This window comes from Prionailurus viverrinus, chromosome D3 (assembly GCF_022837055.1).
Source record: "Prionailurus viverrinus isolate Anna chromosome D3, UM_Priviv_1.0, whole genome shotgun sequence".
Lineage (NCBI taxonomy): Eukaryota > Metazoa > Chordata > Mammalia > Carnivora > Felidae > Prionailurus > Prionailurus viverrinus.
This window is the reverse complement of record NC_062572.1, coordinates 33,836,973-33,859,750: the sequence shown is the minus strand read 5'-3', so window position 1 is coordinate 33,859,750 and position 22,778 is coordinate 33,836,973. Positions and strand designations below refer to the sequence as shown.

Genomic DNA, 22,778 nt, shown 5'->3' with positions numbered 1-22,778 from the left:
CAGGCCCCCCAACCACCCCAGGGGCACAGGGTCTAGAGGCCCGTGTGCTTCTAGGACTACGCTTGTTTGGGAACCCCCTGAAAGCCAGGGTGAGGGGTAGGGAGGAAGATAGTGAAATATTGCTGGAAGGCCGACTGAATGATCCTCCCCAGAAAAAAACCCTCTTCCTGCCTTGCTGGGGAGTCCATTCCACTGTGGTCGAGCTCACCCCGGACTAGCTGAGACTCTCCCAAGAGATTTGGCCTGGGTCTCTCTTTGTTTTCCAGGGAAATGAAAATATGGCCAGCCCCCAGACCACACACACTTGCTCCTGTCAACCCCAAATAGCGACCAGTTGGTAGGAGAAAGAAGACAAAGCACGTGTGTGTAGGGCAGCGTTCTGTCCCACTCTCACCTCTTCTTTTTACTGTACCTATGGGAGGCTGCCGTCTGAGGCCGAGTGGCTGCAGTTTGGCACTCCACCTGCACAGGGACACGCCCCTCCTTGGTGAATCACTTCTCCCTCTCGGCCATCCTTGACTTGTGATTCTGTCATCAGCTTTACAGATGTATTCCTAATTCTTCACAAGTCAGCAACTTTGAGGGCTTCTTGTGAGGATTAGTCACGAGTAGCCTTCCCCACCCTCCACCCCCCAAAACCAAGGCCTTTCTGAAGAATTAAGTTTTTTCAATAGCTTTCAGTTACTCATGCTTGATTATGATGTTAATTTTTAATAAAGCTATATTAGTGTTAGTATATTTTAAAGCATGTCATTTTCAAAAAGACATGTCCAGTTTTGAATGGAGACACTAATGTTTTTCAGTTCCCTTTTGTGAAGGAGTTTCCATCACACTGGTCATAACACCAAGAACACCTTCCCCTTTGAATTACTGTCTTATTTTCTGTGTCAAATAAGCGAAGCATTTTTGTTTTCCATCCTGCCCCTGCACCCCACAGCTGGAATTTGGAGTGATTTACCACTGCACAGAGGAGCGGCTGTACACAGGCCGGAGGGGCCAGGGCGCCTTTTGCAACGGCCAGCGACTCCGGGTCTCCGGGGAGACAGGTAGGGCCTTGCGTGGCTCGTCTCAGGTCATTTCAGATTGAGAAATGTGAATGGAAAATGCCAGAATCACCATTCTGGGAGACGGTGCTGGAAGTCCCCTGCTGAGGGTTCAATTTCTTTAGGGACATTGTGTCTCTGATGACCTGGAAATCGAGCCAGTTCTGTGTCTTAATGTTTTTGTGGATGTGGCCAGGAGCTTTAAATAGTCTCATTCTGTTTTACACTCACATCTCTCATCTTCCGTGCTCAGAGAGACCCAGTCACCAGTGTGGTATGGTCTCTAGCAGTCCAAGGACAAGGGCAGAGTCAGAAGCATGCTCTGGCCCTCAGAGCGTCCAGGTAGACATCAGTCATCCGGATGTCACCAGGGCGACATCACCCAGGTGCAGTCTGTGGCTCACCGAGTGTGGACTGGCTGCAGTTGGCTTCAGGTTCTGTGAGAAGACGGTGGCCATGGGAATGAGCTGTGTGAATCTGTGATGTTTCCACGCACCACAGCTGTGTCACCGTCGGCGCTACTCCTAAGCAGAACCTCAGGGACACCCAGTAACTTTTATAAAGTGGCTGTGGCTACACTTACACCGCACAGAAGCACGTGTCCTTAACAATATGCTGGTTTAGGTTTTTCATGGGCTTTTCCGCCCTTGTCTCCCACTGATTAAATCCATGATATTTTATCGCATTGTGGGACAGGTACTATAGAGGCAGAAACAGAAGAAGAGCCGCAGCCTAGAAGCAGCTAGATTAGGAGAAGACTTTGAAAGCTCCCTCATGTCCATGTGTGAGTGTGAAAAGGTAGAAAAGTGCAGTGGCTGCTAACTTGGAACTTGCACATCTCTGCAGCAGGACATCATGAGGTACCCTCCCCGTCGTGGCTTCGGTCCATGGGTGTCAGCGCTCTGCCTTTCTTCATGGTCTCTAATTCTTCTGCCTTTTCTTCCTCCCTGGATGGCACCTGGGTGCCTAGATGGCCTCAGAGGCAATGAGGAGAGTGAGGGATGACCCTGCCTTCCCACTGCTCCTCACTGAGTGAGAACGAGTTCTCCAGCTCTGATCTGCAGCCGAAGGACAGCACTGCCATCAGGGAGCCCTTTGTGCCTGGAGCCAGCAGCCCGGCCCAGTGAGGAGCCCAGGGGGGCTCCCTCAGGGGCCTCTGAAGGTCACAAGCATGCCCAGGGAAGGGGAAAGGGAACATCACACGAGGCTTCAGACAGACATGGGACCAGCAGGGCATGCTAACCAGTTACTGCTTCTGAGTCCCAGGGAGATTCCAGAACAGCCTCCAGCCTTACCCCATGCCTCCCTCTCCCAGAGATGTTTTGTTTGGCTGTGTAAAAAGAAGCCCTAATTGTAGGTACACATGCCAAGAGGTAACCACTCAGGCCAAATTGTGTAACTTAGTAGTGAGGAAGCCTATCATTAAACACGCTTACGTGAACTTTGCTCTATATTTGTTTGATTAGAACACTCGGCTCCATTCACACACACTTGGCTTCCTGGTCAGCTGCCTGCGTGGCTCAGTTGTGCATGACTACTTCCTGTCCTCAGCGGGGCTCTCAGACCCACGTGGGGCAGGGATGCTGGGTCACCTCTACATCTGGCCCGGCATCGGCCCTCCAGCTCCACGCAAGCCCTGTCATGAACCCCCTCTGCAACACAGCTGGGGCTCCCACTTCTCTCAAAACTGCCCGGGTTCTGGAGCTCCTTTTTAAAAACTTCTGACTTACAAAGAGTCCGATGTGCTGTTTTCAGTGCTGGTCATTTTGTACTCACCGGGTGACTGGATTTCTATGGAGGCAACAGAGCAACTGTCTGTTTCAGTCCCAGTTCTGCCACCTTCACTGTGAGAGCCAGCTGTCACTTAACCCCCCCACCCCCGGGCCTCCGTCCTCACGTGGTTGGTGGGGTGGTGATGACGGTGACTGAGGACTCAATGCGGTTCTACAGAGAAAGCACTCAGTTAAGTCCCCGGCACGTGGTACCCAAAGATGAGCGTTGTTACCAAAGGAGAAAAGACTTTAGTCTTTGCACAAGATCATTAAAGCCCATTGTGAGGATCAGGGTATGTTTCTGGAGGAAACAGGACACCCACCACTGATCTTTCTCCTTCTCTTATTTCTATTACCTTTCCAGAATGACTTCCATTCACAAAGTAAAAAGCAAACAGAACCATATCAGATGGGGTAAAGGATTAGATTGAGGCCAAAGTTTCCTTAGTGCCTTTTTTTTTCTTCACTTCCCACCATGCAGAATTTCAAACATGTACAAAGTAGAAAAAGTACAGTGAACTCACATGACCCACCATGTGTCCAGCATTGTCAATGCAGCCACCCCTGCTTCATCCATACCCCCACCCAATTCCCACTACCACGAGCAAGTCCCGGATTCAAATCCCAGACTTAATATCACTTCTGAGTCAGTATTTCAGTATGTATCTCCAAACATACACATGATTCTTTAAAATGCGTTATTACGTATCCCTCTAAAAATTATCAGTTATTTCTGAAGTCATTAAATATCCAGTGTTCAAATTTCCAGTTGTTTCATCCTGTGGAAAACAGCTTTTCAAAGCCCCACTCAGTTCTCAGGGTTCCTTGTGGCTCCTGGTCAGTCTTTGTCACTCGCCTTCTCCGTGGACAGAGCTAGGAAGTTGTTTTTTAATATAAAAAACATTGTGAGTTCATACTGGTGTTTTTAATTCATATTCATGACTAGAAAGCTGTCTGTCTCCCTAACTCTTTGATCTGTGTCTCCTCTCCCCACGCTGGAACCCGTATGCGCGGGGACTTGGGGAATGATAAATTCAGTAATGTCACACGATCACTTTTCCTCTTTATCTCACAACACACAAAAGATACCAGTTTCTGAATAGCAGTACTAGCCAGCTGTCAACAAACTGTTCCCCAAAGCCCTTGCAAGGATGTTTTTCTGTTGCTTCGTATTGTCATTTGGAGTCTACAAAGTGGTTCTTTACTCCCTTTGCTTATGAGGATAATCCCTTAGATACATTTGCTGCACTTTGCTTTTAATTTAGGAAGATGTTTTTAAAAACTGATTTTGTGTTTTAACTATACAGAAAGCTACATTGTTACAGAGTCAAATCTATAAAACAGTGTATTCCAAGAGGTTTAGCTTCTGGCCCTGTCCTTTACCCTATCGTCTCCCTCCCCCTTAGAGATTACCATCTAAAAAGTGGTTCCATTGCTTATTTTAGGTGTACTTTTTTTTTCTTTTAAATAAGCAGCTGCTTCATTTGCTTTTATTCTCTGTTTTGGTATAATTTTTGGTACTTAGAAAGGTTTCTATTTTTGTTCCAGTAATTTCCTTTATGTAAAAATGCTTCCATTCTACCCTACTCCTCTCTTTTTTGGGTTACCGTTATCAGTGACAATACTTAAGTTAGCTTGTAACTCCTCTTCCCCCTCCTCATAATGTACTCCAGTATGATTAAAACACGATAACCTTTCACTCAGTTACGACAAGGCAGTGGCTAGCTTATTGTACTAGTCACACCCTCTCCTCGTTACCTTTCCACCTCCTGATGGTTGTGCGTGTGTGTCGACAGGGCAAGTGGCCATGCGTATGATGCTGTCACCCAAGAACTATCAGTTAGTGCATAGTCTTGGTTCCACGAGTAGATTAGATGTGGTACCCCCACCAGTCTCTTATGCCGATGTATCTCCATTGGGTGAAGCTCAAGCTCATTCACTTGTGCAGCATTTCTCACACTTTTTGATCCTATTTATACTACTGAAAAAATTATTGAAGACCCCCAAAGAGCTTTCATTTATGTAAGTTATACCTGTTGGTATTGGTGTATTTGAAACTCAAGCAGAAACTTTAAAAACCCTTATTAAGTTATCTTTAAAATAACTCATTACATGTTAACATGAGTAATATATTTTTTATGAGAAACAACCATTTTTTCCAAAACCAAATTTTCATGAGTGGCATTATTTTACATTTTTTTCAAATCTCTTTGTAATGTCTGGCTTAATAGAAGACAACTGGATTCTCATATCTGCTTCTGTATTCAACCTGTTGTAATGTATTATCTTGATGTATGAAGAAGATCTGGCTTTACACAGCTGAGTAGTTGGAAAAGGTGAGGAATATTTTAATAGACTTTCAGTAACTGGGGATATTCTTTGATGCCACACCAAAACTCACGAAGTGGTGGTTTCTTTAAGGTTAGTTGCAATATGAAATGTAATGACGGTCAGTGAATTTCTTTGCACTCCGTGACCGTGAAATCTACTGGGCAGGTCTCCTGCTTTGAAGGGATCTTCTGTTCATGGATGATTTTGTAACATCATGCCTTGGTCATTTGGAAAATATGGGTTCACTGAGATTTTCAAGCTCTTTTAAATGTTGACCGATTTCATTGTAAACTATTAAGCAAGTTGTACTCATTAGTATCACTACTCTCATGAGAAATCTTTAAGTGTTGGGAAGGTGTCAAACTTTCGGTAGTAGATCTAAGCCTTCCCAAATTCTAATTTCCACTTCAGAGCTTGAATTTTATCATTGGCAGCCTTAGCAATTGAAGTGATGGGCTCACTGCCTTCATCTTCAAGAAGATCTTCCAAATACCCAACTCCAAATTGCTGTTGTCTGTCTAAGCCTCCCTGTACTTCCCATCTAAGCCCCCCACCAGAACTTACGTCTAATTCTTCTTGTACTTCTCATCTAAGCATCCCTGTTCTTCCTGTCTAAGCCTCCCCGTAATTCCCGTCTCATCACACAGGATTGAAAAGACATTTGCCTAGGTTTTGAGGCTCAATGCAATTCGTCATTTTTGCAGCCTTTTCATTCTTAAGTAAAACCAACCCGTTTTCCCCCAGAATGTGAGTGTGGCAGAGAGGACTGCACTGGCCACCAGAACAGGGCGTGCCCTGCCTGGCTTTGTCTACTCTGTGCAAATGTTAACACAGTGAAAAGGCAAGTCATGTCTTAGTAGTATTAAGAAAATTATTTTAACTTCGCAGATTCCTGGAAGAATCTCAAGGACACCCTCAGAGAATTTCTCCAGTTGGTTTCTCAGAAAGGCCTCCTGGGAACAACATTCTCTGTGTTCTTACGTGCTCACAGCAGCTTATCAGTGGCCTTTATACCTGGAGATCCATTCTTCTGGTAACAAAACACGTGGCTCACATTTTCTTGTGCCGAGTGTCTTAAATCGTCTCCATCATCTTCTGGCGTATCTATGTTGTTGAAAAGTCTGAAGACAGTTTCGTTTTCTTTCCCTGATAAGGGAGTTCAGTTGTTTGCTTGAATGCCCAATAGATTTTTTTTCTTTTTCTTTCAAGCACAGTAATTTTAATAGAGTATATCCCAGTGTTTGTTTTCAGTCAGTTTCCTAGGCACACCATGTTATACATCCTTTCTTTTTTTTTTTTTTAAGTTTATGTTGAGAGAGAGAGAGTGGGGGAGGGGCAGAGAGAGAAGGTGAGAGAGAGAATCCCAAGCAGGCCCCATGCTGTTGTGCAGAGCCGACTGTGGGGCTCAGACCCATGAACCTTAAGATCATGACCTGAGCTGCGATCAAGATCACTTAACTGACTGAGCACTGGGCGCCCCTTGAGTCCCCCTTTTTTTTTTTTTTTTTTTTTAAATTTTAGAAGAGTTTTCTTGAATTATAGCTGTTAGTATTTGTTCATTTCCCAATTCTTTTGCTTCTCTTTTATCTTCTGGGTCTTCTATTATTAACTATGTTGAGTCTTCTCTGCTTATCTTTTCTATTTGTTGCTTTCTCTTTAATTCGTTTTACCGGATCCACCAATTTTTTTTTTATTAATTTTATTTTTTTTAATTTACATCCAAGTTAGCATATAGTGCAACAGTGATTTCAGGAGTAGATTCCTTAATGCCCCTTACCCATTTGGCCCATCCCCCCTCCCACAACCCCTCCAGTAACCCTCTGTTTGTTCTCCATATTTAAGAGTCTCTTATGTTTTGTCCCCCTCCCTGTTTTTATATCATTTTTGCTTCCCTTGTGTTCAACTGTCCTGTGTCTTAAAGTCCTCATATGAATGAAGTCATATGATACATTTCTTTCTCTGACTAATTTCGCTTAGCATAATACCTTCTAGTTCCATCCATGTAGTTGCAAGTGGCAAGATTTCACTCTTTTTGATGGCTGAGTAATACTCCATTGACTATATATACCACATCTTGTTTATCCATTCATCCATCAATGAACATTTGGGCTCTTTCCATACTTTGGCTATTGTTGATAGTGCTGCTATAAACATTGGGGTGCATATGCCCCTTCGAAACAGCATACCTGTATCCCTTGGATAAATACCTAGAAGTGCAATTACTGGGTCGTAGGGTAGTTCTATTTTTAGTTTTTTGAGGAACCTCCATACTGTTTTCCAGAGTGGCTGCACCAGTTTGCATTTTCAGCAGCAGTGCAGAAGAGATCCTCTTTCTCTGCATCCTCACCAACATCTATTGTTGCCTGAGTTGTTAATGTTAGCCACTCTGACAGGTGTGAGGTAGTATCTCATTGTGGTTTTGATTTGTATTTCCCTGATGATGAGTGATGTTGAGCATCTTTTCATGTGTCAGTTTGCCATCTGGATGTCTTCTTTGGAGAAGTGTCTATTCATGTCTTTTGCCCATTTCTTCACTGGATTATTTCTTTTTTGGGTGTTGAGTTTGAGAAGTTCTTTATAGATCTTGGATACTAGCCCTTTATCTGATATGTCATTTGCATATATCTTCTCCCATTCTGTTGGTTGCCTTTTAGTTTTGCTGATTGTTTCTTTTGCTGTGCAGAATCTTTTAATTTTGATAAGGTCCCAGTAGTTCATTTTTGCTTTTGTTTCCCTTGCCTCCAGGGATGTGTTGAGTTAGAAGTTGCTGTAGCCAAGGTCAAAGAGGTTTTTGCCTGCTTTCTCCTTGAGGATTTTGACAGCTTCCTGTCTTACATTTAGGTCTTTTATCCATTTTGAGTTTATTTTTGTGAATGGTGTAAGAAAATGGTCCAGGTTAATTTTTCTGCATGTGGCTGTCCAGTTTTCCCAGCGCTGCTTGCTGAAGAGACTGTCTTGATTCCATTGGATATTCTTTCCTGCTTTGTCAAAGATTAGTTGCCCATGCGTTTGTGGGTCCATTTCTGGATTCTCTATTCTGTTCCATTGATCTGAGTGTCTGTTTTTGTGCCAGTACTCTACTGTCTTGATGATTACAGCTTTGTAGTACAGCTTGAAATCTGAGATTGTGGTGCCTCCTGCTTTGGTTTTCTTCTTCAAGATTGCTTTAGCTATTCGGGGTCTTTTCTGGTTCCATACAAATGTTAGGATTATTTGTTCCAGGTCTGTTAAGAATGCTGGTGTTATTTTGATAGGTATTGAATTAAATATGTTGATCGCTTTGGGTAATATTGACATTTTAACAATATTTTTTCTTCCTATACAGGTGCATGGAATATTTTTCCACTTTTTTGTGACTCCTTCAATTTCTTTCATAAGCTTTTTATAGTTTTCAGTGTATAAATTTTTAACCTCTTTGGTTAGATTTATTCTTAGGTTTTTTATGGGTTTTGGTGCAATTGTAAGTGGGATCGATTCCTTGATTTCTCTTTCTGTTGCTTCATTGTTGGTGTATAGGAATGTAACCGATTTCTGTGCATTAATTTTGTATCTTGCAACTTGGCTGAATTCATGAATCAGTTCTAGCAGATTTTTGGTGGAATCTTTTGGGTTTTCCAAATAGAGTATCATGTCATCTGCGAAGAGTGAAAGTTTGACCTCCTTCTGGCCGATTTGGATGCCTTTTATTTCTTTGTGTTGTCTGATTGCAGAGGCTGACTTCCAATACTATGTTGAATAACAGTGGTGAGAGTGGACATCCCTGTCTTGTTCCTGACCTTAGGGGGAAAGCTCTCAGTTTTTCCCATTGAGGATGATATTAGTGTTGGGTCTTGTGTATATGGCTTTTATGATCTTGAGGTATGATCTTCTATCTCTACTTTCTTGAGGGTTTTTATTTGCTGTATTTTGTCATATGCTCTCTGTGCATCTTTGAGAGGATCATATGGTTCTTGTCCTTTCTTTTATTGATGTGATGAATCACATTGATTGTTTTGTGGATATTGAACCAGCCCTGCATCCCAGGTATAAATCCCACTTGGTCATGGTGAATAATTTTTTTTAATGTATTGTTGGATCCAGTTGGCTAATATCTTGTTGAGGATTTTGCATCCATGTTCATCAGGGAAATTGGTCTATAGTTCTCCTTTTTAGTGGGGTCTCTGTCTGGTTTTGGAATCAAGGTAATGCTGGCTTCATAGAGTTTGGAAGTTTTCCTTCCATTTCTTTTTTTTTTTGGAACAGCTTCAAGAGAATAGGTGTTAACTCTTCCTTAAATGTTTGGTAGAATTCCCCTGGAAAGCCATCTGGCCCTGGACTCTTGTTTTTGGGGAGATTTTTGATTACTAATTCGATTTCTTTACTGGTTATGGGTCTATTTCTTCCTGTTTCAGTTTTGGTAGTGTATATGTTTCCAGAAGTTTGTCCATTTATTCCAGATTGCCCATTTTATTGGTGTATAATTGCTCATAATATTCTCTTATTGTTTTTTTCTGCTGTGTTGGTTGTGATCTCTCCTCTTTCATTCGTAATTTTATTTATTTGGGTCCTTTCCTTTTTGATCAAACTGGCTAGTGGTTTATCAATTTTGTTAATTCTTTCAAAGAACCAGCTTCTGGTTTCATTGATCTGTTCTGTTTTTTTGGTTTTGATAGCATTGATTCTGCTCTAATCTTTATTATTTCTCGCGTTCTGCTGGTTTGGGGTTTTACTTGCTGTTCTTTTTCCAGCTCTTGAAGGCATAAGATTAGGTTGTGTATCTGAGATCTTCCTTTTTTAGGAAGGCCTGGATTGCTATATACTTTCCTCTTATGACCACCATTCCTGTGTTCCAGAGGTTTTTGGGCTGTGGTGCTCTCATTTTCATTGGCTTCCATGAACTTTTTAATTTTCTCTTTAACTTCTTAGTTAGCCCATTCATTCTTTAGTAGGATGTTCTTTAGTCTCCATGTATTTGTTACCTTTCCAAATTTTTTCTTGTGGTTGATTTCGAGTTTCATAGTATTGCGGTCTGAAAATATGCACAGTATGCTCTCGATCTTTTTGTACTTGAGGGCTGATTTTCCACCGATCTTTTTTCAACCTCCATTTCTGATAAAGTACAATCTATTCTGTTTATTTATACTTTGTTCCTTCAGTTTAATCTTCTTTGCTGAAATATGTTCTTTTCTAATTCGTTCTTAAGTTGTATCCCCTCCACTTTCTAGTTAGGCTGGTTTTTTTAGGCATTCTTTATTTATTTTATATAAAGTACTTCTGTTTTGTGGACAAATATTTCTTGTAGTCCTTGATTAACTGAAGAGATGTTCTCTTTATTCTTTTTTTTTTTTTTTCCATGTAAGTGTATGTGTGGCTCACCCATCATTCTTTTTAGTTACTTATTTCTGCTTGAAATCTGATTCCTGAAATGGGGAAGGGCTTTTGAAGGGGTGGGGTGCGAGTTCAGGACCTTTTTGGTAGTTTGTGGCTCTAGAGTTCCCTTTTGTGTTGTTTTTGTGAAGTGTTCAAAAACTTGGCTTTAACCTTAGATTTTGTTTTTTTCCTTGTTTTTTTGTGGGGTTTTTTGGCTTTATTCTACTTAACTGTTCCCGGGATCTTCTCTTTTCTTTACTCCTGTTACTCCTGTCTAGTGAATTTGGAGTTTACTCCCAGTGCTGGATCCTTCCTTTAAGAGGTCTTGGTAAGTCAGTTACGAGAGATCATAGGGCTGGTGGTTCTCTCCCTTCAGCCCTTATCACGCACCAGGGGCTCCTGAACTGGTGTGTGCGCGGCCCTTCTCAGCGCCCACTTCTCTCACCTGGGCCCGCGCTGACTTCCAGGGAGTGGCTGCTGGGGTCCAGCAGATGCTCCATGCTTCCTTCTTCCTCCTGATGCCACCCGGTCTCGTAGCTGTTGGAGGCTTGCCCCACCCATTTGTATTCTGGGGTTTGGATGCACCTTGTGGATATAGTTTTTTGTAGATGATGTCTACAGTTTTGCTTTCTTCTCTCCTAGTTTGCTTGGCTTCAAGTTCCAACCCTGTGCCCATCAAGCCCCCTTTCCCCACACCTCCGCCTCTGCCCAGCCCCCACCAAATCACCAACGTTCCGTCTGTCTAGTACTTAATGTTTTTAAGTTAAATAAAATTAAACTTTATTTTCATATGAGTAGCTCTTAATGGTCTATAAGAAGTCTGAAAGAATTAGGACGTGTGTAAAAATACCTGCTGTCGTAAGTGTTGTCATGGGGTGGGGGTGGGGCGGGCAGTGGTTGGGGGCTCTATGTTCAGCAAAAGCAGCTTGTGTTCATGGGGGATATTTCCCAGACTTAAAGCCTACTCACCTCTTTCTCTGTGAGTGTGTATTTCAGTGTATACAGATGGCTTGCTTCTCTTAAGTTGTAAAATTTCTCTTAAGACAACAATACTCTATGATACTTGGGGTACTTTAACCATGCTCAATCAGAACAATAGTTTTTAAACTGTTGCAAGTCTATTAGTGGACAATTGTTTTCACCCTAAAATCTGTTCGTTAAAAAAGTATACAGAGATGCCCTACTTCAAAATCTGTTGGATTTTTTTTTATCATGGTAAAATAGATAGAACATGAAGTTTGTCATTTTAAAGTGTGTAATTCAATGGCATTAATTTCATTTACAATGTTTTCCCACCATCACCACCATCTGTTTCCAAATTTTTATCTTTCCAAATTAGACTCTGCACCCATTAAGCAATAACTCCCCTTCCCCCCACACACACACATACCCATGAAGTCACAAAATATTTTAAATGATAAAATATATGCATTAGTATTTGATTGAGATAAAATCCAATGCATAATAATATGCAAAATGGATAATAAAATGCAAAAACCATAGTGATTATGGGTTTGAAATAACCATAATATAAGGTGATGTTAAATAGAAGGGATGGTTTTATCTGTGTTAAACCATAGAAAGCATTTTGCCTGTAGATGGCAGCACTCACGCTTCCTTTTTCCTTGTTCATTTCATTTGGGAAAAGTTTTAGTGAGAGAAAGAAATAGATACATTGCAGCTAGAAGAAGAGGAAACAACTGGGTGCAGAGATATCTCTTTACAGACTTAAAAACTGTGGGAAGGAATGCTGTCTTTCACATAATCACTGGACAAGCTTGAGTTTAAGTCTGGGCCTCACCACCTAAGGGCCACATGACTACGTACTGGTCACTTCCTTAGGCTTGGTTTCTCCATCTGTGAAACAAGGGCAGCAGTGAGATAGTGAATGTCATAGAGGAATAGAAATGTAAATGTATCATAAATGTAATAGAGAAACAGAGGCATAAATGGAAAGTGTTTAGCACAGCCCTGTCTGGAGAGATTCAGAGGTTGGTAAATGTGGGCTACTGTTTCCACACCTCGCTTAGTTTCCCTTTGTGAAATAGCCTTGTGGCACTTAGTCTGAAACCCTCTGCACTTCCTGCACCAGCCCTGCATGTGGGGTATCTGCTTGTCTGGGCTGGTACTCTGGGGACTTTTCCACTCACCCTGCAGCCAGCCCCTAGGCCTTGGCCTGAACAAGTAGTCATATTATTTTTTATGCGGTATAATATTTTTTTAATGAGGTATAACTGCCATATAGTATTATATTAGTTTCGGTATACAACATCATGATTCAACATTTGTATATATTGCAAGATGATCGCCACAGTAAGTCCAGATAACATCCAAGTAGCCACGTCTTATGAACCTGATTAAAAGTAGTACTTATTTCCCCAATGAAATTGTGTGGCTTTCTAGTTCCTGAAGGAAATTCAATGTCTCCCAGTGTGACTGAGATCCTAGAACCAGGAAATGCCCTGAATGTAGGGATATTATTCTCTTGATCTTAGCTCTCTGAGAAAAATCACTCTTAAAGCATATACCATGGAGTAAGAGATTCCTGTTAGGGTCTAGAAAATAGTACAGGATCTTATCTTAGTGCAGAGGGGATGATGGTACTACTGATAGAGATTTTGTGGGGGGCAGTTTGAAAAAAAATTTTTAAATCTAAAATATGCATACTCTTTGATTCAGAAATCCCACTTTTTGCGGCGGGGGGAGCATGAGTGGGAAAGTGGGGCAGAGAGAGAGAGAGAGAGAGAATATGAATGAATGAATGAATGAACGAACGAACGAACGAACGAACATCTTAAGCAGGCTCCACACTCTGCACGAGCCTGATGCAGGGCTCGATCCCATGACCCCAGGATCATGACCTGAGCCAAAATCAAGAGGTAGACACTCCACCGACTGAGCCACCCAGGTGCCCCCAAAAATCCCACTTCTGTCATTCTATCCTGAAAACACTATCAACATTGGTGCACAAACCTATAGAGAAAAAGAGGTAGCATTGTTTATAATAACAGGAATTGAGAATGTTTATCTGTAGGGGATGGTTGAGCCAATAGCAGTTCATCTATGGGAATAACATGTAGTCCTTACAATTACAGAATGATGGAGAAAGATGTACGTGATATATTGTTTTATGAAAAGAGCAAGGAACAGAATGAACTGTGTTTAAAAATACAGTATGTGGAGTTCCTGGGTGGCTCAGTCAGTTGAGCATCTGACTCTTGATTTCGGCTCAGGTCATGATCTCAGGGTCATGGGATCCAACCCCATGTTGGGCTCCGTGGGGTGTGGAACCTGCTTAAGATTCTCTCTCTCGCTCTGCCGCTGGTACTCTTTCCCCACCCTGCCTCTCTCTCTCTCTCTCAAAAACTAAAAATAAAAAATAAGAATACAGTGTCTGTGTGTGGGTGTGTAAGATTTGAAGTTAGATAAGGAAATTAGGGCAAGATTGGGCCACATACCCTGCTCCTTCGCTTCCATTTTCCCCTGCGGCCTCGTCTAGGACAGCTCATCCAAATTGCAATGTTATCTTTCAAGAGTGTTTTTAACAGAAATATTTATCATTCAAGAATTCGTCCCCCCCCCAAAATAGTGCCATTATACATAGTTATTAGATTCTTACACTAGCCAACCAAATTCTACCTAACTCAAGTATTCCTGCCTTAAATTAAAAAATGCTACTGATTTAACAAATCAGCTCAAACAAGAAGACTCTTACCAAGGTTGCCCTAATGCTGGTGTTCGAGGAAAAGTGCTCATTGCTTCCGTGACTATTGAGTGCCTGCTGCGTGCCTGGTTCTGTTGATATTGTTTTCTCCAAAAGAGGTCTTCTTTCCGGCCCCTGAGAAAACACCATCTCAGTTTGGAGCCCAGGGAGGGAATTAGGAGGTAAGCTCGGGCAGTGACCTGTCCAGGGGGATGCTGGAGCTGCCCGGCCCCATGGCCCCTTGTTGTGGGCGGAGCCCCTTGTGCACACTGGACATGGGGGAGGCACGTCATTGGCTCAGCCTTGGTGCTGGGTGTGCCTGGCAGGGAGTGATTCAGACCTCTCCAAGGCAGCTAGCTTTGGTGTGGAGCCAAGCGATTTTCAGAAAGTGTTTAAAGTAGAAAATGAGAGCCTCCGATTTAAGAAAAGGGGAAATGGGCATAGAGTCTGAGAGGAGATGGCCTTCTCGCCGTCATCTGGTCCCTCAGTGAGAGACTCTGTAGGTGTTGACATAGGATTGGGCCCACTGAGTGACATAACATGTGGAGAGTGTTTTTCCTCCAGTTCATGGAGGGACTTTGTTATCTGAACGAATACACCTGGTATGGCTGATTGTGCTCAGCCCGAAGCCTGACCAGGCGTGAGACTGAATTTGGTTGTATTTGGGCGTATAGCAAAACAGAGACAAACCGCTTGTGATAACCTACCCGTGAGTCAGGCATAGGAAGGGAGCCCAGGCACGTCCCTTGGCACCCACAGGCTGGCTTCCTACCCCAGCATAGGAAGGGAGCCCAGGCACGTCCCTTGGCACCCACAGGCCAGCTTCCTACCCCTGTCACAGGAGCCGTGTGGTTGGCCTGAGCTCCTCACCACTCCACACTGGGGTGACCATACAGCCCCTGCGTCAGCCTTCCTTACGCCCAGTGGGGTTACTCCTGAGAATTCCCTTTCCAAAGACATCCTACTTTCTCTACAGGGATGCTATTTCCATCTCCGTGATCATAGCAGTTAGAGAAAGGTTTTTAAAGACAGATTTATTTGATGAAGCTTTTTTTGTCATCATTTTGTTTTTATTTATGGCTGAATGATGGTGATTTTCATGAGCCACCTGACTCTTGCAGGTTTTTCATGCTAACTGTCCCTGAAAAGAGAGATCTGAAAGTCTGTTCCCTCTGAAATCTGAAACAGGAAGCAGCCTTAAAGGAGTGATGAGGAAATAGTCAAGTGTGGGATTTGTTGACCTCCCTTCGCTGTCTTTACAATGCTGCACAGCTATCAGAAAAACTTCATGGCGTAAACCACTCAACAGATGGTACTTGTTCTGAAAGGGAAGGAGAGGCTGATGTTTGAGGTTTGCTTCAGAGGGAATGCTGAGTATTCAGTTAGAACCAAGACTTGATTTTTCTGATCATGGGGCATTCTTTCTACTGCAGATATCTCCAAGGCCTTGGTTCTAACGGAAATTGGCCCCAAACGTGACCCTGCCACTCTGAAATTGTTCCTGAGCAACATGGAGAGGTTACTCCACGCCAAAGCTCATGGGTATGACTTTTCAGTTCCCAGAACATCCTGGAGCCAAAGGGGAAAGTGCCAAACACACAGTCTTGCTCACAGCTCCCCAGGGAGAGAGGAAAAGATCCCGAGTGATGGGAGGTGGCCCACATGGGCCCCATGCAGAGGCCGGGAGAGCCACGTGATGCTTCCTCTGCTGGTGTGCTCCCTCGTGCCTGTTAGAAAACCAACAGGGGACCTGTGTTCCTTTCGGAGCAGTGCTTCCAGAAGCCAAGTGACTGATCTCAAGCCACCCAACCAGTGAATCCTGTGTGGGCTTAGAGCCCTTCATAAATGATATCACTCCGGCAAATGTTTAGGAAAAATGAATCCTAACAAGTCCAAATGGATCTTCTCCCGTCTCCCACCCTCCCTAGGTCTGTGCTGTACCTGTCAGACACACGAGGTGATTTACATTTAAGTTCAAATTCAGTAGAGTTAAGACGAGTTCTTCAGTTGCACTAGCCACATTTCAAGTGTTCAGCAGCCACAGGTGGCTAGTAGCTTCCACATTTGCAGAACTTTTCCATCCTCACAGAAAGTTCTCTTGAGTGGCACTGCTCTGCACCACAGATCTTGAATCTAGAGAGCTTATTAGAAAAGCCCTGTGGCTCATTTTTAATGACTGGGAATACCCAGCAGAAGGTGACTTTGGATGATGTCAGCTATTTAAGAGAAATCTGACTAGTGCACAGCACTACTCACAGGAATCTTTGCCCTCTTCCCTCTCCTCAAGGGTCCGAGTTATCGGGAGCTCCACCTTGGCACTCTGCCACCTGGCCTCGGGGGCTGCGGATGCTTATTACCAGTTTGGCCTGCACTGCTGGGACCTGGCTGCTGCCACCGTAATCATCAGAGAAGCAGGTGGCATCGTGATGGACACTTCAGGTGAGCCCCTCTGACCCTCAGCCTGCTGTCCATCCCCAAGGGAATGACAGCAGACTAGACCCAGTTATGCCACCAGACTCAATGTCCCCCAGTCTAGACCTGGTAATGTAACCAGACCCAACATCCCCAGACTGGACTAAGTGCCATCAGACCCAACATCCCCCAGACTGGACCAAGTGCCATCAGACCCAACGTCCCCCAGACTGGACCAAGTGCCATCAGACCCAACGTCCCCCAGACTGGACCAAGTGCCATCAGACCCAACATCTCCCAGACTGGACCAAGTGCCATCAGACCCAACGTCCCCCAGACTGGACCAAGTGCCATCAGACCCAACGTCCCCCAGACTAGACCAAGTACCACCAGACCCAACATCCCCCAGATTGGGCCAAGTGCCACCAGACCCAGCGTCCCCTAGACTGGACCAAGTGCCATCAGACCCAACATCCCCCAGACCGGACCAAGTGCCATCAGACCCAACGTCCCCCAGACTAGACCAAGTACCACCAGACCCAACGTCCCCAAGACTGAACCAAGTGCCACCAGACCCAACGTCCCCCAGACTGAACCAAGTGCCACCAGACCCAACGTCCCCTAGACTGAACCAAGTGCCATCAGACCCAACGTCCCTCAGACTGGACCAAGTGCCACCAGACCCAACGTCCCCCAGACTGGACCAAGTGCCATCAGACCCAACGTCCCCCAGACTGAACCAAGTGCCACCAGACCCAACATCCCCCAGACTGGGCCAAGTGCCACCAGACCCAGCGTCCCCTAGACTGGACCAAGTACCACCAGACCCAACGTCCCCCAGACTGGGCCAAGTACCACCAGACCCAACTTCCCCCAGACTGGACCAAGTACCACCAGACCCAACATCCCCCAGACTGGACCAAGTGCCACCAGACCAACATCCCCCAGACTGGGCCAATTACCACCGTCAGACCAAATGTCCCCTCTACTTCCTCAGAGTCTACTGATGAGACACCATGTGAAGATGTTGGAAGTTCAGTGGGCTAGTGCCTTCTCAGCTTTCCTGCCTTCCTACTCTATGCCTCTAGGCGTGAAAAGAGACCCCAGGATCAGGATACGGACAGATAGGAACACGTGACCACTGTACACATACATAACATTTGACGGTTTTCTAGCACACATTCTGACCCCACCAAATCCGATGAGATAGGCACAATAAGCATCGTACTCCCCATTCTATGAAGAGGAGGCTAGCTCCGCATGGGGTCAGCATGGTGTAGAGCATGAGCACACTGTGAGCTTTTTAGGAGAACAGACTCAAAAAGGTGACTTGTTCCTTCTACCTCAAGGTCATCATGTCCCAGTGACTGACCCCCTGGGGGTGAGTCCCCTAATATGTCTGCCCCCATAACTCCTCTTAGCTTCAGGCAGACCCCTCATCTAGTATTTAGGAATAAGCAGTCTGAGACTGGGTGAATCCTTTTAGATCCCTTTCTCTAGCTTTTTAGTCACGACTTGTTAGCCAGCCTGCATCAGGTCACCGCCTAGACAGGCCCCACCCAGACCTGCTGAGTTAGGACTTCCATCTATCACATGGGGTCCCCGGTGCCACCCATACAGCAGACATTTGAGAATTGCTCTCCGCTGTGGTGGTCTAACCGATCATGTGAACCTCAGTCCTGATGGCTGGACCTTAACCTCCATTCCCCCAGCACAGCCTCGAGTGCTCCCTTCCTGGGGCAGCAGAGTGGATGCTGAGAGGCTGCACCCTTGCTTTGGCCAGGCTCACATCTAGACCTCCCTGTTTGGTCCCGCCTCCAGCCCGGCCTGGACCTTGGTTTTCCTTGGAACGTGCATGTGCTCAGTTGCCATTCGGGACTGTTCTGCCCTTTCCGGTAACTCAGGCACCCTGTCTTCTCTCTCTGTCCTCAGGTGGACCTCTCGACCTCATGTCTTGCAGAGTGGTGGCTGCGGGCACCCGAGAAATGGCGACGCTCATAGCTCAGGCCTTACAAACGATTAACTATGGGCGGGATGATGAGAAGTGAAAGGGAGCAGAGGGGCAGAGAAATGTGGCCCGAGGACTGGGCCCTCCTGCGAATGCTGAGGCTGGCGGTGAGCCCTGGGACAAAGCTGCCTCCAGCAGCCTGCACACATCAAGTGTCTCTGACCACCCCCAAGAGGAGGTGTTTTGCTAAAGTATGTGGCTTTCTGGTTAAATCCACGTCTTTCACCGGGATTCGGTGTTTAGCTGGTGTCTCTCTTTAATCTCACATAGCCTTTATCAGGTTAGTACACATTCTTCTATCAGGGCCAAAATCCAAATCTCGTGTGACATACGCATTGAAAATTGAGTCTTGATTTTTTTTCCTCCAGAATGCAAATCTCAGGTAATAAGGCTTTAGAACTGCTGATGAAGCGGACTTGTTCTCAGGCCCTCCCCCATGGTACTTCAGAATGCAATAAATCAAAATAATGGCGCTCTGCTTATCTGTTTCCCTCCATAAGTGTGTCGCCTGCTTCCTCAAACCCACAACGCCCACAGCTGTAGATCCAGGCTCTTCAGGAAAGTTTGCATATTAAAGCCCTAAGTTGGCAGTGTTTGCTGTCTGTCTGCTGCTTTTGATAAGCACTGTGAAAACTACCTTAGTAATTATCATGTGTTAATGGATAAAGTGAGCCATACAAAAATTTTAGGAATTTATTTGAGCAAAAAACAACTCAAATCAGGCAGCGTCAAAGCAGAAGTGGTTAGAAGCACTGTCTATGGGGGCTGGGGAAAAACTGTTCTAGAGAAAAGGCCAAAGGAAATTCTCGATTGGCTGTAGCTTAAAACCTCTTTCTTTGGCTGTTTGTGATTGGTTGTCCTTAAGTTCACTCTTGTAACCTTAAGGTATTTACAGGCTTACATTGGTTTGCTTATGCAGGTGCTATGGCATTAGAACCTCCTCAGTCTGATGGCCTCCTTTTTAATTAATTTAACAATCCCCCCTTTTGGTTATCCTGTCATATGTGAGAAGATTGCCCCAAAATTTGGTATTAGCGCCACCCTCTTTCACCATCAGAGTTAAATTGCTCTTGCCTCACTGTGAAACTCCCAGGTTATGTTGTCAGATCCATGGAAGAATTGCTTTTGCTTTTTTCCCCATTGTTCAGCTTGTTTCTTTTTCTCCAAGCACACTGAGACCATCTGCTGTGCTGATGGCTGCAAGCACGCCTGTAAGACCTTTGAGAGAACACAGCACACCAGACTGATAATACCAAGTGACTGAAATATACTCCTAGCCATGGCCCCCATGAACCAAACCGGTTGCTATCAAATAAATCAAAGAATGTACCAGAATCAACCTGTATAAGCCAAGGAGCATGTTTGTTAATGTCTTGTACTGGAGTTTCTACAAAACCAGAGGTGTTGATCTAGGTACAGCAGGAACTATTTGCCGTGGCACAGACTCCCCAATAAGTAATCTAAAGCAATTCTATTATCTAAAACCATCTCAGCAAGAGAGCCCCTGGGGACTTTTGTGGTGCAGCCATGGCATTAGCGGTAGACTCAGCAGTGGTTGCCGGAGTTAAGGGTAAGTTTCTAATTGTACGTTTGTTTGTAATAACTCAAGCCAAGGAAGAGGGGACCTTCCAAATGATGCGCATCCAGAGGGGTTAACAGCTGCTAGTAAAACTTCTCTTTCAGGGGAGTGGGACAATGTGGAGTTTCTGAGGTATTATGATGGGACAGTGGGACAGTACTTAGAGCAAGGGTGCATTGTCCTTACACCCTCCAGACAGCGAGCTGCCCAAGCATGGAGGCCGCTGCCCAAAGCTCCACGTGTAAAGGTGTAGCTAGGAGGTCCACGTAGGGCTCCCTCAAGTATTAGCATTCATGGACCCATGGCTCCGTATAGAGGTGCATCATTCATCCAAGACTCCAGTACCGTATTACCACACATTGAAAGACCAGCCAAATATATGGGCCCAATAGCAAGCCTACAAATGGTCTGATTGACACTGGCTGCTCTGCAGCCTTTCAGATGTGCATTCGGTGGATTTTGCTTTTCCCATTCCAGGATTGGATTAAATTGAGACAAGAAACAAGGATACGTAGATCTGGTGTTTGAACTTTGTTAAAGGGACCTGCAGGACAGTGGCAGCATACAGTGGCCTTCAGGATTCCCTTCACATCTTGAGTTTGGTTCAGCATGATAAATCCGGCTGTTGGTTTAGTGGTTTAGTTTCCTGCGGTAGCTGTTGTTTGTGAAATCCTGTCTTCCCCTGCATTAAGGGACAGAAAAGGCAGATCGCAAATAGGCAAAGGAATAAAGGTTTCTTACAGGAGATGAAGATCCAGATCGGTGATTTTGGGAGAGCTGCTCACCCCAAGCTGTTGAATGCTTCTGAGGAGGAACGTCTGTGGCCAGTTTTAACTTCACATCTCCGGCTGGTATACGGTGCCGGAGCCTGGAGGAGGCCTTTCAACTGGGTGCTGTGGCCCCAGGGTTCAAATCCCTGAAGTTGGGCTGCCATCTGGGTGGTGAGGAGAACCTGGTGTGGTCCCTTCCAGTGAGGTTCCTGGGCAGTCTTTCTTAGGTGTCATTTCCAGAAGACCTGCTCTCCATGTCTTAAGTTGTGGAGGGTTAAGCCAGCTATAGGAACATCATGGAAAGCTTCCTTTTCCTGGTGGCAGTACGCTTCGGCATAATGCATTAAAGCCTGACAATACTGAGTCACATCAGAATTTATGAGTACAGTAGACACGTGGTTCTATCATCAAAAGCCTAGGTCTTCCTGTTACTGCTGCATGAGATGTTAATTTGTGCTTTCCCGTGAGTGCCAGTCTAACTGCCATCAAAACCAATGGTAGACCTTTTGGCCAGGGCAGTCCAGTTGATTCTGTTAATTTAGCTAGCTTCAGGTTTAAGATACCATTTGTTCATTCAACTTCAGATGACTGAGGACGGTAAGGATGATACTAATGCCACTGTTTATTTTTTTTTAAAATTTTTTTCAATGTTTTTTGTTTATTTTGGGGACAGAGAGAGACAGAGCATGGACGGGGGAGGGGCAGAGAGAGAGGGAGACACAGAATCGGAAACAGGCTCCAGGCTCCGAGCCATCAGCCCAGAGCCCGACGCGGGGCTCGAACTCCCGGTCCGCGAGATCATGACCTGGCTGAAGTCGGACGCTTAACCGACTGTGCCACCCAGGCACCCCATAATGCCACTGTTTAAAAGCAACGCCTTATTTGTTTAATTATTTCCCCAGAGAAATGAGTTCCCAATCACTGGAGATCTCTCTGGGGGATACCCCCTAAACTTTCTAAAAGTTTCTTAGCCATGGTTGTGGCATCAGCCTTTCTGCATGAGAAGGCTTCAGTCCATCCTGAGAAAATACAAATAATTACAAGGACATATCAATAATCCATTGTAGGAGCAATTGAGTGAAATCTATTTGTAAATGTTCAAATGGCCCAGTAGGTGGTGGAAATGCTCCATCAAATGAACCATCTTAATGGTCTTTCCAGGGTTAGGGGTTTGATCAATTAGACATTTGCTCATAAACCACTTTTGTGACTTTGGAGCAGTCATCCACCAATTCTTTTTCATAATTTGGGTCATTTTTTTCTGTGCCATGGTGATTTGCAGAATACAGAGCTTCTAGTAATGGCAATTTTAAGGGCTCAGGAAGAACCAGGAGGCCATCTGGTGGCCCTCAGTGTGTCCTCATCTAACATTAAATTTGTACCCTTGGTCTCAACATTTGTTGTTCTAGTTCAGGTGCCCGATTTTGTCTTTTATATAGATTATCATAAATAATTTGGTTAGAGTTCGTCTTCCAGACTTCATTCAGGTTGTATATTAGAAGAGTTTTAGTGCTGGCAGATTTAGCATGGAAGTCTGCTAGACCATTTCCCTGATACTCGGGTTCTGTTTTCTAGTGCAAACTTCATTTTTAATAATTCCAGTTCAGTTGGGCACTAGAATGGCAGACAGCAGTTCATTTACTCAGAGTCCAGTTTTGATTAGGATTCTGCTAGAAGTGAGGAACTCTGTCTGTTTCCATAACGTAGCAAGGTCAGAGACCACCCCAAAGACATATGTGCTATGGGTATAAGTGTTTACTGACTTTCCGTTGGGTGGCCAACAAGCCTGAGTAAGGGCACGTAGCTCTGCT

The 22,778-nt window shown here is 44.6% G+C and overlaps 1 protein-coding gene across 1 annotated transcript in view; it reads left to right on the top strand.

Annotated features, from left to right (window-relative positions):
- Window positions 1–19,091, top strand: part of IMPA2 (inositol monophosphatase 2) — a 46,464-nt gene extending 27,373 nt beyond the window's left edge. The window contains exons 5-8 of the mRNA XM_047828631.1: window positions 938–1,046; window positions 15,632–15,740; window positions 16,486–16,637; window positions 18,543–19,091. Coding sequence (XP_047684587.1) covers window positions 938–1,046; window positions 15,632–15,740; window positions 16,486–16,637; window positions 18,543–18,658 — 486 coding nt within the window. The 3' untranslated portion in view covers window positions 18,659–19,091. The remainder of the gene's footprint in view (window positions 1–937; window positions 1,047–15,631; window positions 15,741–16,485; window positions 16,638–18,542) is intronic.
- Window positions 19,092–22,778: the final 3,687 nt, after the last annotated feature.